Consider the following 14,826-nt stretch of genomic DNA (forward strand, 5'->3'; position numbering starts at 1 on the left):
GTTGGGGTTGGGTGTTGGGTTTTTCCTCCTTTGCCTTTTGTCAGTGAGATGGGCTCTGCGGTCTTCTTCAAAGGAGGTTGCTGCCCGCCGAACTGTGAGGCGCCAAGATGCACGGTTTGAGGCGATATCAGCCCACTGGCGGTGGTCAATGTGGCAGGCACCAAGAGATTTCTTTAGGCAGTCCTTGTACCTCTTTGGTGCACCTCTGTCACAGTGGCCAGTGGAGAGCTTACAACTAACTCTGAAGAGGATATAAAAGGAGCAGAAAGGATACTGGTCTAAGATTCTGGGACTATTCTACTTGAAGCAAAGATTGTGCAAAGTTTTGATAGAAATGGACTTTAGTTTAAATAGTGTTATTAGAGGAAAACTGTTTCCATTAGCAGACCATGGAAAATGAATTTAAAATTTAGGTTCAAAAGTAACATGAGGAAGAATTTTTTTTGAGCTGTAAGATATAGGAGCATAAATAAGCTATTCAGCCCCTCGAGACTGCCCCACCATTCATTCATAAGCAGGCCCACTGCCCAGCCTTCTCCCCATAATCTTTGATGCCCTGGCTAATCAAGACCCTATCAATCAATCTCTGTCTTCAATGCACCCAATGTTTTTAAGGCAAGAGTAATTCTGATCTGGACTTCGCCCTTGTAATGATAATAGAAATAAAATCAAGCAGGACCTCCACAAGGGAACTTGAGAGGGAATCATTTAAAGGCTAAGAAAGGGGGTTTGTACTATGGATCAACATAAACAAGATGGGCGGAATGGTCTCCATCTGTGCTATATTCATTCGCTGATCCTCTGATTTGTTTAGTGTGGTTCTCAAATTTGTATCTCTGGATTATCAGGTTTACTTATCTAATAGCATAACAACTGTGTCATCTCGAACCTATTTATAAATTGAGGTTAATGGGACAGGGTGTGTTGTGTAAGATGTGATCCTGCCTTTTGTCATTGTGTCCTATGATAATATAGCAGCTATTGTATAACCTCCATGGAAGAATTGGGTCAATCAGAAACTTGCACATATGAAGCTCTAATTTGTGAACCAGTTAAATTACAATCTTTTAAAAAAAAATGTAATTTATATAAATAAGGCAGTATTGCATTTTTACTGGGCATTATATCTTTATAGTTTTAGAGATGAAAATTGAAAAAAATAACCACCACCCAAAAGGCTCGCTCGGAATTTTTTTTTTCACCACTTATTGAACTTTGTTTTAGCAGAAAATTTTGACAATCCTGAGTTTTTAGTTTTATTCATTGGAGTTTGATAGCCTGTGGCTATCAAAAACATGAACGACTGACTAATTCCATTTATTTGCTACATTGACTTGTCAGTGGTGACAGATTTTTTTTCTTAATGCAACTTTCACTGTGATATGCCATTGTTAGAATTCATTTCAATTTGGTTACACTTTATAAAGATTGAATTTTGACATATCCTTTTATCAAATTTTATTTTAATGGTAATGGAAAGCATCAAATAACTGCCCAAATTTATCCCAAAAAAAAACATCAGGATTGAATTGTGATTGCTGGAATGTGCTGCTGGGGTGGTGGTTGAGGCTTGTTCAATAGGGACATTCAAAAGAGGTTCAGGGATGTAGTAAAAATACAGGGTTATGTGCTGTGAGGTAGGGAACAGTTAGATTAGTTTATATGGGTCAGCACAACATTGTGGGCTGAAGGGCCTGTGTATTATAGTTAATTGGTGTGGAAACAGGCCCTTCAGCCCACCAATGCTATGTTTAACCATAAACAAATCTAACTTTATATTGCCACATTCCCATCAACTTCCCTCTCCACCCCACCCCCAAAGATTCAACCATTCATTCACACCAGGGGAAAATTACAGTGGCCAACTAACCTAATGATTTTCATTCATGTTAAAGTTAACTTTGCTGGTCACCCATCCAATTAATGGATCGACTGCAGCATTAAAGAATTAGTTTTGGTCACATTTTTGGGCCACTTATTACATGAGCTAGTCTACATGGTTAGCCTAACCAGCGTTTAAAAACATGAATTGAAAGAGTCCAAGCCAGTGTCAGACAAAGAAGAGGCCCTAAAGCTAGTGTTGTAAGCTCAGCAGCTGAGACATGAACATAGAAACCTTCTCTGTAGCCCACTCGCAGTTTGCCAGGAAATCCTAGAAAGGGAAAATACATTAGCGAAAAATATATTCTAGAAAACTCATGGGCAAACCTCCAGGCCCCCACTTTTTTGAATCTGGTGCCTCATCCAGCTCCTGAGGAGAGATGCCCACTCAAAAAGCCACTGAGCACAGAAAGTGTGGGTGAAATTTAGTATTTGGGTACCATTCCCATTTATCCCTCTGCTTGATAATTAGTTCCATCAAGTTTATAGTCATCTGATTGTACATAACAACCCAATGAAACAGCATTCTCCTTCCTTGATGTAAAACCCACAGACACACAACTAGACATAATACACATACAGACAAATGATACACATGCAGAATGAGTATTCATATATACAAATAGATAAATAAATATTGTTTTGTGAATATGAGATTCACAGATGGTTAGTGTGAACATTCCTTTGGTCATCCAGATTTCTCACTGCCCTGGGAAGAAGCTGTTTTTCAGCCTGGTGGTGCTGGCTCTGATACTAGTGTATCTCTTTCCCAACAGGAGCAGCTGAAAGGTGCTGTGTGCAGGGTGCTATGTGCAGGGTGGAAGGGGTTTTGCATGCTGCCTTCAGGTCGTTGTCTGAAGAGGGTGCACATCAGATCTCTAAATTATATTTCACACAATAGCTGGTCGGGGGAGGGGGGGTTTCAAATGAGACCCTGATACCACAGGAGGAGGCTATTCATGCCATGGAGTTCGTGTGCTGTCTTCGAAGAGAACAAAACACATTGCAGTTTAGCAGTTCCCTCTTTCCTTTTAGATCTTTAACACACAAGTAATTAAAAGGATAAGCAATTTTATTTGTTTTTTAAATCTAGCCCTCTCTTCCAAAATAAAATCTCAGGGAACACAGAACAGCACGGGAGCACGCCCTTCGCCCACTGAATGTGATGCCCAACTGTTATCTCATTGGTTCCTCAACGTTTTGATCTGGAAAACCATCTCCCAAATGCCCATGAATTTCTCCTCCAGTCCATCTGAAGTTTGAAGTTGTCCATTATTATTGCATTAATAGGCATCAAAGTTCAGAGTTATTGCCATAGTACATTCATGACATCACATATAACTCTGAGATTCTTTTCCTGTGGGCGCAGCAGAATTTCTAATTACCAGTAGCTGTAAAGTGTGTTCAAGTAGAAAGAAATATAAACAAATTGACTTTACAACTACAAGAAATAAATACAGGCACTCCCCGACTTGTGACCTATGCGACTTGCTTCCATTGGAAAATACGGCTGAATTAAAAAAAAATAAATATAAGAAAAAATATAAAATTTACACGGATTATGTTGTATTTAACAAACTATTACAGGGATACATGGCATGTGAGAGCCAAAATGTGTGTACTTACCTTATTAGTCGGCATCCCAGGGACGGTAGGCTGGGTGCGACCATCTTGATTCCTGTGCACATGCGTGAGGCTTTGGTTGGCACCTGCACGGTGGGTTCGTATATTGGACTTCGGTTGGCGCATGCGTGAGAGTTAAGGGTGCAAATTCAATATCATCAGGGCAAAATTCCGACTTGCGTCCATTTCAAGTTACCACTGATCCTTCAGTCCCAATTACAACTGTAAGTCAGGAACTACCTGCACAGGTATCTAACCTTTTATCCGGGATTGTCAGGACCGGACACCTGCCATTGTTCGGAATCTTCCGGATATTGGAATCATTTTAAAATGGTGGTCTCTTTCAGAAAATGCAATGTTTTAAAATCGCACAAAACCGGGGTTGCAGGGTTTTTAAATAATTTACATAAATAAAGACCATAATATCACTTTTTAAAAATTTTAATGTAAACTTCAAAATAAAACTGACTTAGGCCCCCATCCTCGCCCTATCTTACCTTCTGTGGAAAGATGGATCTCGGCCACGAGCACTCAGTGGGAGAGTAGCTGATGGTAGTTGGTGGCTGGCTCAATGCAAGATCAATGGCTGTCTTCCTTACCCATGATTTCCTCCCCCCCCCCCCCCACCCCACACACAGCTGGAACCAGAGTGGGGGGGGGGTGGAAACCGACCGATGTCTGGGTGCAAATGGACAGGGCAACCAACGTACAGGTAGGGCGGGGCAACCGACGGACTGCTGGGGGCGGGCAGAGGGGCCATCGATGGATGGCTGGGGAATGGCAGCAGGGACTAGAAGTGAGGTGGTCGGGTGTTTTCATTTCTGAAAAAATGCTGGTGTTTGGAGGTTGCCGGTGATAGGAATCCTGGATAAATGATTAGGCACCTGTATTCAGTACTAAATAAAGATCAAAGTAAGAGTCCTTAAATGAGTCTGTGGTTCAGGAGTCTGATGCTTGAGAGGTAGCAACTGTTCCTGAGCGTGGAGGTATGAGTCTTTCCCAATGGCAGCAACGAGAACAGCGCATGTCCTGGGTCATGTAGATCCTTAATGATTGCTGCTGCTTACCGCAGCAGTGTTCCATACAGATTTTCTCGATGTGGAGAATTTTGTTTGATGCACTGGGCTGTGTCCACTATCTTTAACAGGCCTTTCTGCTCCGATACTGGGCCGTGGTGCAGCCAGTCAGCACACTTTCCACCACACATCTGTAGAAGTTTGCCACGTTTTGCGATGAACCTCCATAAATACCTGAGAAAGTAGAGGGTGCTAACATTCTTTCTTCATGATGACATTTGTATGATGGATTCAGGAGAGCGCACTGAGATAGTAACTCCCAGGGATTTAAATTAAACCTCAGCGACTCATAAATCACCTGTGTTTGTGTATGTATGTATATATAAAAGAGACATAAAATGAATGCTTCATCAGTCAATAGACATGAAATATCGGGTTAGCTTGCTCTTCGTGGAAGCTGTTCAATCAACAGAGCGCTGCCAGCAGCTTCTAAATTATTTCTGAAATCCAACATCTTGGGTATTTTAATTTTGTTTGTGCTTCAGAATAAAATGCTGCAGTAATTTTCTTGATTTAGACTTTGAACTCTGTAGTGTTGAGACTTACTCAAGAGCTTGCTATAAATACAATAGGGGTGATCTATGATTTTTAAGCCAAATCAAAAAAAGTTGATATCAGCTATATATGATTTATTATTAAAATCTAGGGATAATTCCCTAACTTAAAATATTATGGGAGCAAGATCTTCGACTTTCATTTTTGAATGCTACATAGAATTCGATCTTAAAGTTGGTATAAATTCATCTTCTCTATCTGCCCGACATTTGCTTGTAGATCGAGCTTACTTTTCTAAAATTCATTTGGCTAAATTTTACTCTAACTGTCCTTTGAAATGTGACTGGTGTAAGACTGAAGAAGGTACTTTTGTTACGTATGTTTTGATCTTGTTCCTCTCTTTCCATTTTTTTTGGCAAGATGTCTTTCAGACCTTATCTTTAGTTCTCAATATGAATCTGATACCTAATCCTATAATTTTTATTTTCGGATCAACTAAATCAACAGAGTTAAATTTAACTGTCTCAATCCCATGTAGTCTCTTTCTCAGCCCCCCCCCCCCCCCCCCCCCTTACTACTAGTCATTCAATATTGACAGATAACTTCAGAAGGAAAGGGGTTAAAATTTGTAGCTTTGTATAATGGTAACTTTTTTGCAATCTATTTTAATTACCATATGTTGTAATTGTTTAAGTGCTTGCCACTTTTTTTTCTGTGCCTGTTATGATATTGAGTTTATATATGATGGTCTTATTTTTCTTATATATCTGTTTTCCTTCTCTGTATATTTTTTAATATATTACCTTTGATTAATGGCTTTTACTTGTGTACTATTTCTATAAAATTCAATAGAAATACTGAAAGACTTTAACCTACCTGTGGTTTGTTTACAGCACCCAAAGACCATTTGCTGCTGACCAACCGTGCTCAAATTAATGCGAGTCTGAAATACTTTGAAGATGCTTTACGTGACGGAAATGCTGCTTGCAACCTCCAACCTACCTGGTCTAAAGTAAGGTTCCCCAAACCCTTTCCCCCCTTGTCCCCTGTTCATCTTGTCTCATCATTATAATCTTCTGCACTGTTTTGAAAGGCCAACAACATTTGTGTTCTGAACAATTGATGTTTTTTTATTATCAGGGTCATCTGAGGAAAGCTCAGGTCCTTGCTGGATTACAAAAAATGGACCAGGCTTTGAAAGAGTATATCATTTGCATTGCATTAGATTCGGAAAATAAAACTGCAAAATTGGAAGCTCAAAAGGTAATTGAACTTTCAGTGCTGCCTGGATAACAGGATATGAAATGTCAGGAAAGGATGGACACACTTGGGTTGTTTTCACTGGAGCAATGGAGGCTGTGAAGAGACCTGATAAAAGTTTATGAAATTGTGAGAGGCAGAGAGAGGGCAGACTGTCAGTCTTTCCCACCCCCCCCCCCCCCCGCCCAGGATAAAAATGTTAAATATTAGAGGACATGTGTTTAAGGTAGGAAACTGTAAAAGAATATGAGTTGGGAAGATTTTTTTTTTAAATATGGAAAATGATGGGTGCTTGGAATGGGTCACCAAGAGTGGAGGTGGAAGCATATAACATAGCAGATTTTGGATACACAAATGCACAGGGAGGGAAGAGTTCTGGACCATGTACAAACAACAGAGATTTAGTTCGGCCCAGACATTGTGGGCCAAGGGGTCTGTTTCTGTCCTGTACTGTTTTAGAATCTACATGTCTAAGTGAAATATAGGCTCTGCACATGTACAATGAAGACCATTTCATTTAGTGGTGCAATACCCAAATGTGCTGGAGAAACCCAGCAGGTCACACAGTATCCATACGAAGTAAAGGGTAACCAATGTTTTGGGCCTCAGCCCTTATTCACGTATGGATGTTGAGCATTGGACTTGACCCATAATTTCTTTAACTTCATTTAATTTGTGCAGCACGGTTGGCGTAGCGGTTAGCGTAATACCTGGACCAGAGTTCGAATCCTGCGCTGTCTGTAAGGAGTTTATGTTCTCCCCATTGCCTGTGTGGGTTTTATCCGGGGGCTTTGGTTTCCTCCTACCATTCAAAAAGTACTGGGGGTGTAAGTCAATTGGGTGTAAATTGGGCAGGACAGACTGGTAGGCTGAAATGGCTGGTTACTGTGATGTTAAATCAAATTAGCATAGCTTGAATTATGGTTAGTGTACCAGTTAGTGCAATGGTGTTACAGTGCCAGTGATCTTCACTGGGGTTCAAATCTCACGCTGTCTGTTAAGAGTTTATATGTTCACCCTGTGTCTGGGTTTTCCCAGGGGGCTCCAGTTTCCTCCCACCCTTCAAAACATACTGGGTATTGTAAGTCCGTTGGGTGTAATTGGGCAGCACAAGGCTTATTATAGGACAAAAAGATGGGTTACAGTGCTGTATGAATAAATTTAAATTTGTAAATATTTAAAGGAACACAGACAGAAGAGTATAGACAACTTTGTGGCACTCATTTACACATGGCTGGTCATTACAGAAGCTTTGTTTTCAACAAAAATGTACTGCCTTCAATCTTGAAGTGTTCATTTGATATTCAAACTCCCAGCTTTTTAAGGGGAGTGGGTTGCAGATTCCCACGGCCCTGTGCATGAAAAAAAAAATGATTCCCACAAAAAACTCGGCGTGAATATTCTGGAGTGAAGAAATGCAATGTTGGCATTCAATTCTGGAGGATTAGCCTATAAGAGCAAGGATGTAATGTTGAGACTATAGGGAGCTGGTGAGATTTTACTTGGAATATTGTATAGAATTTTGGGCATCTTATTTGATAAAAGATGTACTGGTGTTAGAGAGGGTTCAGAGAAGATTTAATCGAATGATAGGGTTACAGGAATGAAAGGGTTAGCATATGAGGAAGGTTTGTCAGCTCTTGTACTGTACTCAGGAGTACAGAAGGATGAGGGGGTCGTCAGAGACATTTTGAATGCTGAAAGGTTTGGACAGAGTACTTGTGACAAGATTGTTTCCCACGGTAGGGGATTCTAGGAAAAGAGTGCAGTTTCACGATAAAAGAGGCTCAATTTAAAACAAAGATGTGGAGAAATTTCCTTAGTCAGAAAGTCGTGAGTTTGTGGAACCTGGCAGGTGTGGAAGTGAGGTCATTGGTGTATTTAAGGCAGAGATTGACAGGTATTTGAATAGTAAGGACATTAAGAATAGAAGGCCAGGAAGTGGGACTGAGTGGGAGGATGGATCAACTCATGATAGAATGGCAGAGCAGACTCAAGGGACCAATTGGCTTACATTTGCTCATCTATCTCGTGATCTTTTGCTGTAATCCATTGGCAGATCATTGAATCAAAGAGTTTTACAGCACAGAAACAGGCTCTTCAGCCAATTTTGTCCAGGAACAAGTTATCTGCCCAAACTCATCCATTTATCTGCTTTCGGTCCTTGTCCCTCGCAGCCTCCATTAATTTTAGTATTAAAGCAGGTATTCCTTTGGGCTGCAAATGATTTCTTTACTCATTTTCTTTCAGTTATCTGGCATTCAGAAGCTAGATACAGACAGATTTTGCACTGGAGAAAAATGCCTTTGTATGGTTTATGGGTTTTATTAAACTGCACTTTTCTCCATATCCTGCACTATATTTTCGTACTTTTTCTATGGCCTACCTTATTTGACTTCTGTATTATTACTCCCTACATTGTTGCCTTATTTTTTCATCATTATTGCAATTAATTGCTGTATGAGTTGACCTGCCAAGATAGCATGTATCTTGGAACAAGTGACAATGAAACAAACCTGGAACTCATTCTGTTTTTAGCTGCAAAGAACACAAATTCAGAGTCTATTTGACAGCAACCATTCTCAGTAAGGTGGGGGGGGGGGGGGTGGTGGGTGGGTGCAGGGTGGGTGCCGGGTGGGTGCCAGGGAGGGCAACAACATACTTGAGTAAAAGCCTTGTTTTCTTTTCACCTCACATAACTTAAATATATTTTCATGTAGTTGGTAGGAGAGATGTAAGGAAGAAACCAAAACTTGATAACTTGACTGCTTCACAGAGAAGGGGGCCTATAAATTTTGAGCAGAGTCCGAAAGGGGGAGGGGGGCTTAGCCAAAAAAAGTTTGAGAAGGCAGTTTTACACAACTTTTCTACAGACATGCAGCAGTAACTTTCAAACCTGAAACATGATGCCTAACAAAAACAGAATGTTTACACCAGATAAATTGGAATTGTTGCCCACTTTTCAACCATTTTATTTTAAAATAGCAGTTTAAAATGTTTTGTGGACAGGATTAAGAGAAAATAATATCACTAATGTAACAGCTTATTGTTTTACCTTGTGGAAGAAAAAGAGAACTTGTTACGTTTTTCCAGATTCTCAGTGATTTCCTTTCACCCATTGCGGAAAATATGCGCCAGTGTTTGCCTGATATGATGCAACTTTTGTCTCCACGATCTCGAATTAAGGATATTGCTAACTTGCTTGGCCCCAGCAATGTATTGGAAAATTCATGCAAGGTAAGTGTGATAGAAGTGAACTTGATATTTAATCCCTTTTACATTGATGTTGATGCCTACTTGAAACACCAGAGGTGACAGTTTTCCTTTGCAAGTGATTTTCTGTGTCATTATAAATGTATCACAAAATATCGACAGTGCATGAGGGAGGAGTCACATTCCTAGAAAACAGCCCAAATTGCAAATTTCTTTTTCCATAACACAAACCTTTTTTTCCCCCAAATAAAGCTATCAGCAAGGAATTTCTGATTGTATTGTGGGCAGGGCAGAAAAGATTGTTGTTTCAATCAATCAAACAACATAACATTCATTTCTTGTTAAATGTAGTTGGACGGGGGGCATGGCGAGATGGCGTAGAGACTAGATGTGTAATCCCTGCCCTCTCTGGTCAGACTTTTAAGTACCCGTTTTTTAACCTTTATTTTTAATTTTTAAATTTTAATTTTTAGTTTGATATTTTGGTGAGCCATTATGGCTACTAATGTAAAAAAAAAAGTAAGTCTCAGTTACAAAAGAAAATACAGTTTTGAAGTGCAGAAGATTTGTGGCCTAAACGACCTGAAACAGCCTCGGATTTGATTTCAGCGATCCCCAAGCTTCAGCGATCGCCAGTGGGGACAAAAGTTAAAGTGACAGCCACTCACCATTCTCAAGATGGTGCTGGTTTGACCCGTTTTGTGGAAGAAGGAGCGCGTTCCCAAGAAGTTGGGCACAAGCCTGGAGGCTTTCCACAAAGAATAACCCCGTAGGAAGAGATGGGAGCGTGGAGGAAGAGGTCTGTGACGCTGGACACGCAGTCTATAGCGACGACTATAGCGCTGTTAATTATGGAGGATTCCGCAATTTTATTTTAAAATGGTCTGCGGGAGGGGGGAGGACAGCGACGACCCCCTGAGGAAGTCGGGGGATCATCGTTGAATGTCCAAACTCGCAGCAAAACTACTAAAATGCTGCCTTTTGAAGAACAACAAGAAGAGGACTTATCTTATTCTACCACTATACAGGAAATGGAAGAAGAGCTGGAAGAAAGTGAGTTACAAATTGTGGAACCGGATTCTGCATTCCAAAGTGCATCTCAACCTGTTTACATGATGTTTGAAGGTATTGCTTCTTATTTGGATATCATTACTGGTCAACTGAATCAGCTGGTTCAAATGAATACTGATATGAGTTCAGACTTAACTGTGGTTAAGGCAGAAGCTAAAGAAAATTGGGAAAACTTAAAAAAATTTGAAGCTTCCTTTTCTGAATGTAAACACCAGGTACAATCCAATACAGAAACAATAATAAAAGTGGAAAAATCAGTTAATTCTCTTTCCCAGGCTCCTAAATCTTTAACAAAAAAAAATAGACTATTTGGAAAATCAAAGCAGAAGAAATAACGTGAAAATTGTGGGTTTGACAGAAGGTATAGAAGGTCAAAATCCTGTGAAATTTTTTTTTTAAATTGGATGCCCCAGATGTTAGGGGAAGAGTCTTCCTGATGGATTGGTATTGGAAAGAGCAAATAGCGGTTTAACCTAGCGGTCAACCTCCAAGAGCTGTGATAGTTCACTGTTTGAACTTTTGGATAGAGAGACAATTCTTAGACTTACAGTTCAAACTGCAAGACAAAAGCAAGCTCCAATGATGTTTCAGAATAGTAGAGTTTTCTTCTACCCTGATTTAAGTCAAGATATTATCAGACGTCGACGTGAATTTAATCCAGTTAAAGACGTTTTATGGCGTAAAGGTTACAAATTTGCTTTTCGTTACCTTGCTGTGTTGAAAGTATTTTATGGAAACTATCAGTCTCATTTTGAGAATGAACATGAGGCATTGGTTTTTGCTAATTCGCTACCAAATGTGAGAGGATAAAGAAGTAGTCCACCATTATCTCCTAACAGAAAATCTGATGGTCTTGGAAATGGGAAAAATGGCAAAAATTGAAAGAACGGGAATGGAAAGAGTTCATCTACTCTTAAAATGAGTTCACCATCTGGACTGTAATTTCAAGGCTGATAATTTTTTTGTAATATGTTAATATTTTTGATTGTCTGGCTGGGGAGGAGGGGATTGCACTAATTTCTTTGTTAGTCATCGGTCACTAGTGGGTAATCCACACCCAGTTTTTTTAGGGAGTTACTACCTTTTGGTAATTTTTTGGGGTTTTTTTTATTTGTTTTTTTTTCTTATTATTAATGAATATTATTTTTATTTGGAGGGCCTATATATTTTAATTTGGGGGTCCTATATATAATTTTTTTTTCTTTGTTATTATTAATTTTGTGATTATTTTTGGTATTTAGTAATTGTATTAGATATGTCAAATTTGAAATTTGCTACTTTTAATGTTCAGGGATTAAACAACCCGATCAAACATAAGGGAGTTTTGGCATAAATCAAAACGATGAAAATTGAAATTGCTTTTTTACAAGAGACACATTTGAATGAAAAAGAAAGTATGAAATTGAAGAGGGACTGGGTTGGACATGTTTTTTTTCTTCATTTCACTCCAAAGCTAAGGGAGTAGCAATTTTAATGCATAAAAAAATTATCTTTTGAATTACAATCAATGGAAATAAATGCAGGATGTATTTTTAAATTGAATTGTAAGATTTGTAATGAATTTTGGACTTAACATTTATACACTGAATGTGGATGATGAAGCATTTATTTCGGATGCATTTTTGCTTCTGGGACAAGCTAGTGAAAATGTTATTGGTTGGAGGAGATTTCAACTGTGTTTTGGAACCTTTATTAGATAAATTTCCAAAAAATGTTAAAAACTCCAAAATGGCAATTCAAATTCAAACTTTGATGAATGATCATAATTTAGTGGACATTTGGTGACGTCTCAACCCAACAGAGAAGGATTTCTCTTTTTATTCATTTAGACATGAATCCTTTTCTAGAATTTTTTTTAGTGTCGGCACATTTACAGGGGAAAATATTGCTAGCAGAATATAAAAGTAGGGTAATTTCAGATTATTCCTTGTTGTATTTTACTTGTGAGAGTTCTGAAAAAAATTTGTGAAACTTATCGTTGGAGATTCAATACGATGTTGTTAAAAAAAACTGGAATTTATTGAATTTTTAAAAATCAATTCAATTTTTTCTTGGAAGAGGATGTTAATTCGATTCAGAGTAAATTTATATTTTGGGATGCTATGAAAGCTTACTTGAGAGGTCAAGTAATTAGTTATACCTCTAAGGTTTAAAAAGAATTATTTGACTGAGAGCCTTGAATTAGAGAAATAGATAGATGAATTAGAAAAGGAATTTCAGAGAGATGTGACAGTGTCTTGGGTAAACTTATACCTCTCATTTTGATTGTTTTAGATTGGTCACAGTGTTTGAGCTACTGAAAGAAAATAAGACACACACACACACACCGAGTGCAGTTCAGTTTATACAAGGCTTTATTACTAAATTTAAAGCTGAATTCATATTACAATATTCAAGCCCTTCCCAATTATACTTATCAATGCCTGGACTGGTCCTAACTGCTGAAGAGAGGCAACGACTGCACACTTGAAGTAGGTTGTCGGGGCGCCGGTAGCAGCTTCTCTACCTCCCTCAACTGGGACGTTAGCTGGACTCTTGAAGTTCTTCTTCTTGCTGAGAGATGTTGCATGCCACCTCTTGGAGAGTCTCAAACTTCAGCAGTGGGACCATAGCTTATTACCCAAAAGTTGTTTACTTCAGATCTTGTCTTTTTGAACAAAAATGATTTAATTATCTTCATGGTCTCCTGACAGTCTGCGACCAACAAAAGACAACTGCATCTCTGGGCCTCATGGTGGAAGTTGGATAATGTCTACTGATTCATATGCATCCCTGGGCCCCATAATGTAAATTTAAATAATGTCTACTTTCTTCTTCTTTCTTTGGCTTGGCTTCACGGATGAAGATTTATAGAGGGGTATGTCCATGTCTGCTGCAGGCTTGTTGGTGACTGACAAGTCCGATGCGGGACAGGCAGGCACGGTTGCAAGGGAAAATTGGTTGGTTGGGGTTGGGTGTTGGGTTTTTTCTCCTTTGTATTTTGTCAGTGAGCTGTGCTCTGCAGTCTTCTTCAAAGGAGGTTGCTGCACGCTGAACTGTGAGGCACCAAGATGCACGGTTGGAGGAGATATCAGCCTGTCAATGTGGCAGGCACCAAGAGATTTGTTTAAGCAGTCCTTGTCCCTCTTCTTTGGTGCACCTCTGTCTCGGTGGCCAGTGGAGAGCACGCCATAGAACACGATCTTGTGAAGGCGATGGTCCTCCATTCTGGAGACGTGACCCACCAGGTGCAGTTGGGTCTTCAGCAGCGTGGATTCGATGCTTGCGGACTCTGCCAGCTCGAGTACTTCGATGTTGGTGATGAAGTCACTCCAATGAATGTTGAGGATGGAGTGGAGACAGCGCTGATGCAAGCGTTTTCGGAGCCGTAGGTGATGCCGGTTGAGGACCCATGAGTCCTCCATCAGCCAGCTCCCCACCATGACTACCAGCCCCCCCACATCTCCATTGGGCTCGCAGAACTCAAAACGGTCAACCAGTTTACCTACCTCGGCTGCACCATTTCATCTGATGCAAGGATCGATAACAAGATAGACAACAGGCTCGCCAAGGCAAATAGCGCCTCTGGAAGACTACATAAAAGAGTCTGGAAAAACAACCCCCTGAAGAAACACACAAAGATCAGCGTGTACAGAGCCGTTGTCATACCCATGCTCCTGTTCAGCTCCGAATCATGGATAATGTCTACTAATTCATATGCAACAAGCAGGTTCTCAGCCTTGCAGAAGCAATCGCTGCAAAAGTAAACAACATGGTTTAAATCTTCCATTACAGACAGAAAATCAGAAAATAGAGTTGTCTAGGTTGCAATTGAAATACAATACGTTGCAATCTTATCAATTTGAATGTTTGATTAATAGATCTAAACAACGGTATTATGAATGGGGTGAGAAACCACATAAAGTATTTGCATGGCATTTAAAGAAAGCACAGGTATCAAGGGTTATTAATGTAGTCAGATGAAATTCGACTCGTGAGATTAATGATGAGTTTTTCTCATTTTATAAGAAACTATATACTTCTGAGGAAAAACAGGAGAGTGGATCGATTGATTCCTTTTTATCGATGTTGAAATTACCAGTATTAGAAGAAGACATATTGGAGCTGGAGGCACCTTTTACTGATTTAGAAATTAAATTGGCTATGTTGGAAATGCCAAATGGAAAACCACCTGGTGATGATGGTTTTTTGGTTGAATTTTATAAGG

General features: G+C 39.6%; 1 protein-coding gene across 3 annotated transcripts in view; it reads left to right on the forward strand.

Moving 5' to 3' along the window:
* LOC138740605 (LON peptidase N-terminal domain and RING finger protein 3-like) overlaps window positions 1–14,826 on the forward strand; it is a 46,292-nt gene that overhangs the window by 3,855 nt on the left and 27,611 nt on the right. For all 3 annotated transcript variants that reach the window (XM_069893482.1, XM_069893484.1, XM_069893483.1), the window contains exons 2-4: window positions 5,969–6,087; window positions 6,216–6,338; window positions 9,429–9,572. In XM_069893482.1, coding sequence (XP_069749583.1) covers window positions 5,969–6,087; window positions 6,216–6,338; window positions 9,429–9,572 — 386 coding nt within the window. The remainder of the gene's footprint in view (window positions 1–5,968; window positions 6,088–6,215; window positions 6,339–9,428; window positions 9,573–14,826) is intronic.

Source organism: Narcine bancroftii, chromosome 8 (genome assembly GCF_036971445.1).
Source record: "Narcine bancroftii isolate sNarBan1 chromosome 8, sNarBan1.hap1, whole genome shotgun sequence".
Lineage (NCBI taxonomy): Eukaryota > Metazoa > Chordata > Chondrichthyes > Torpediniformes > Narcinidae > Narcine > Narcine bancroftii.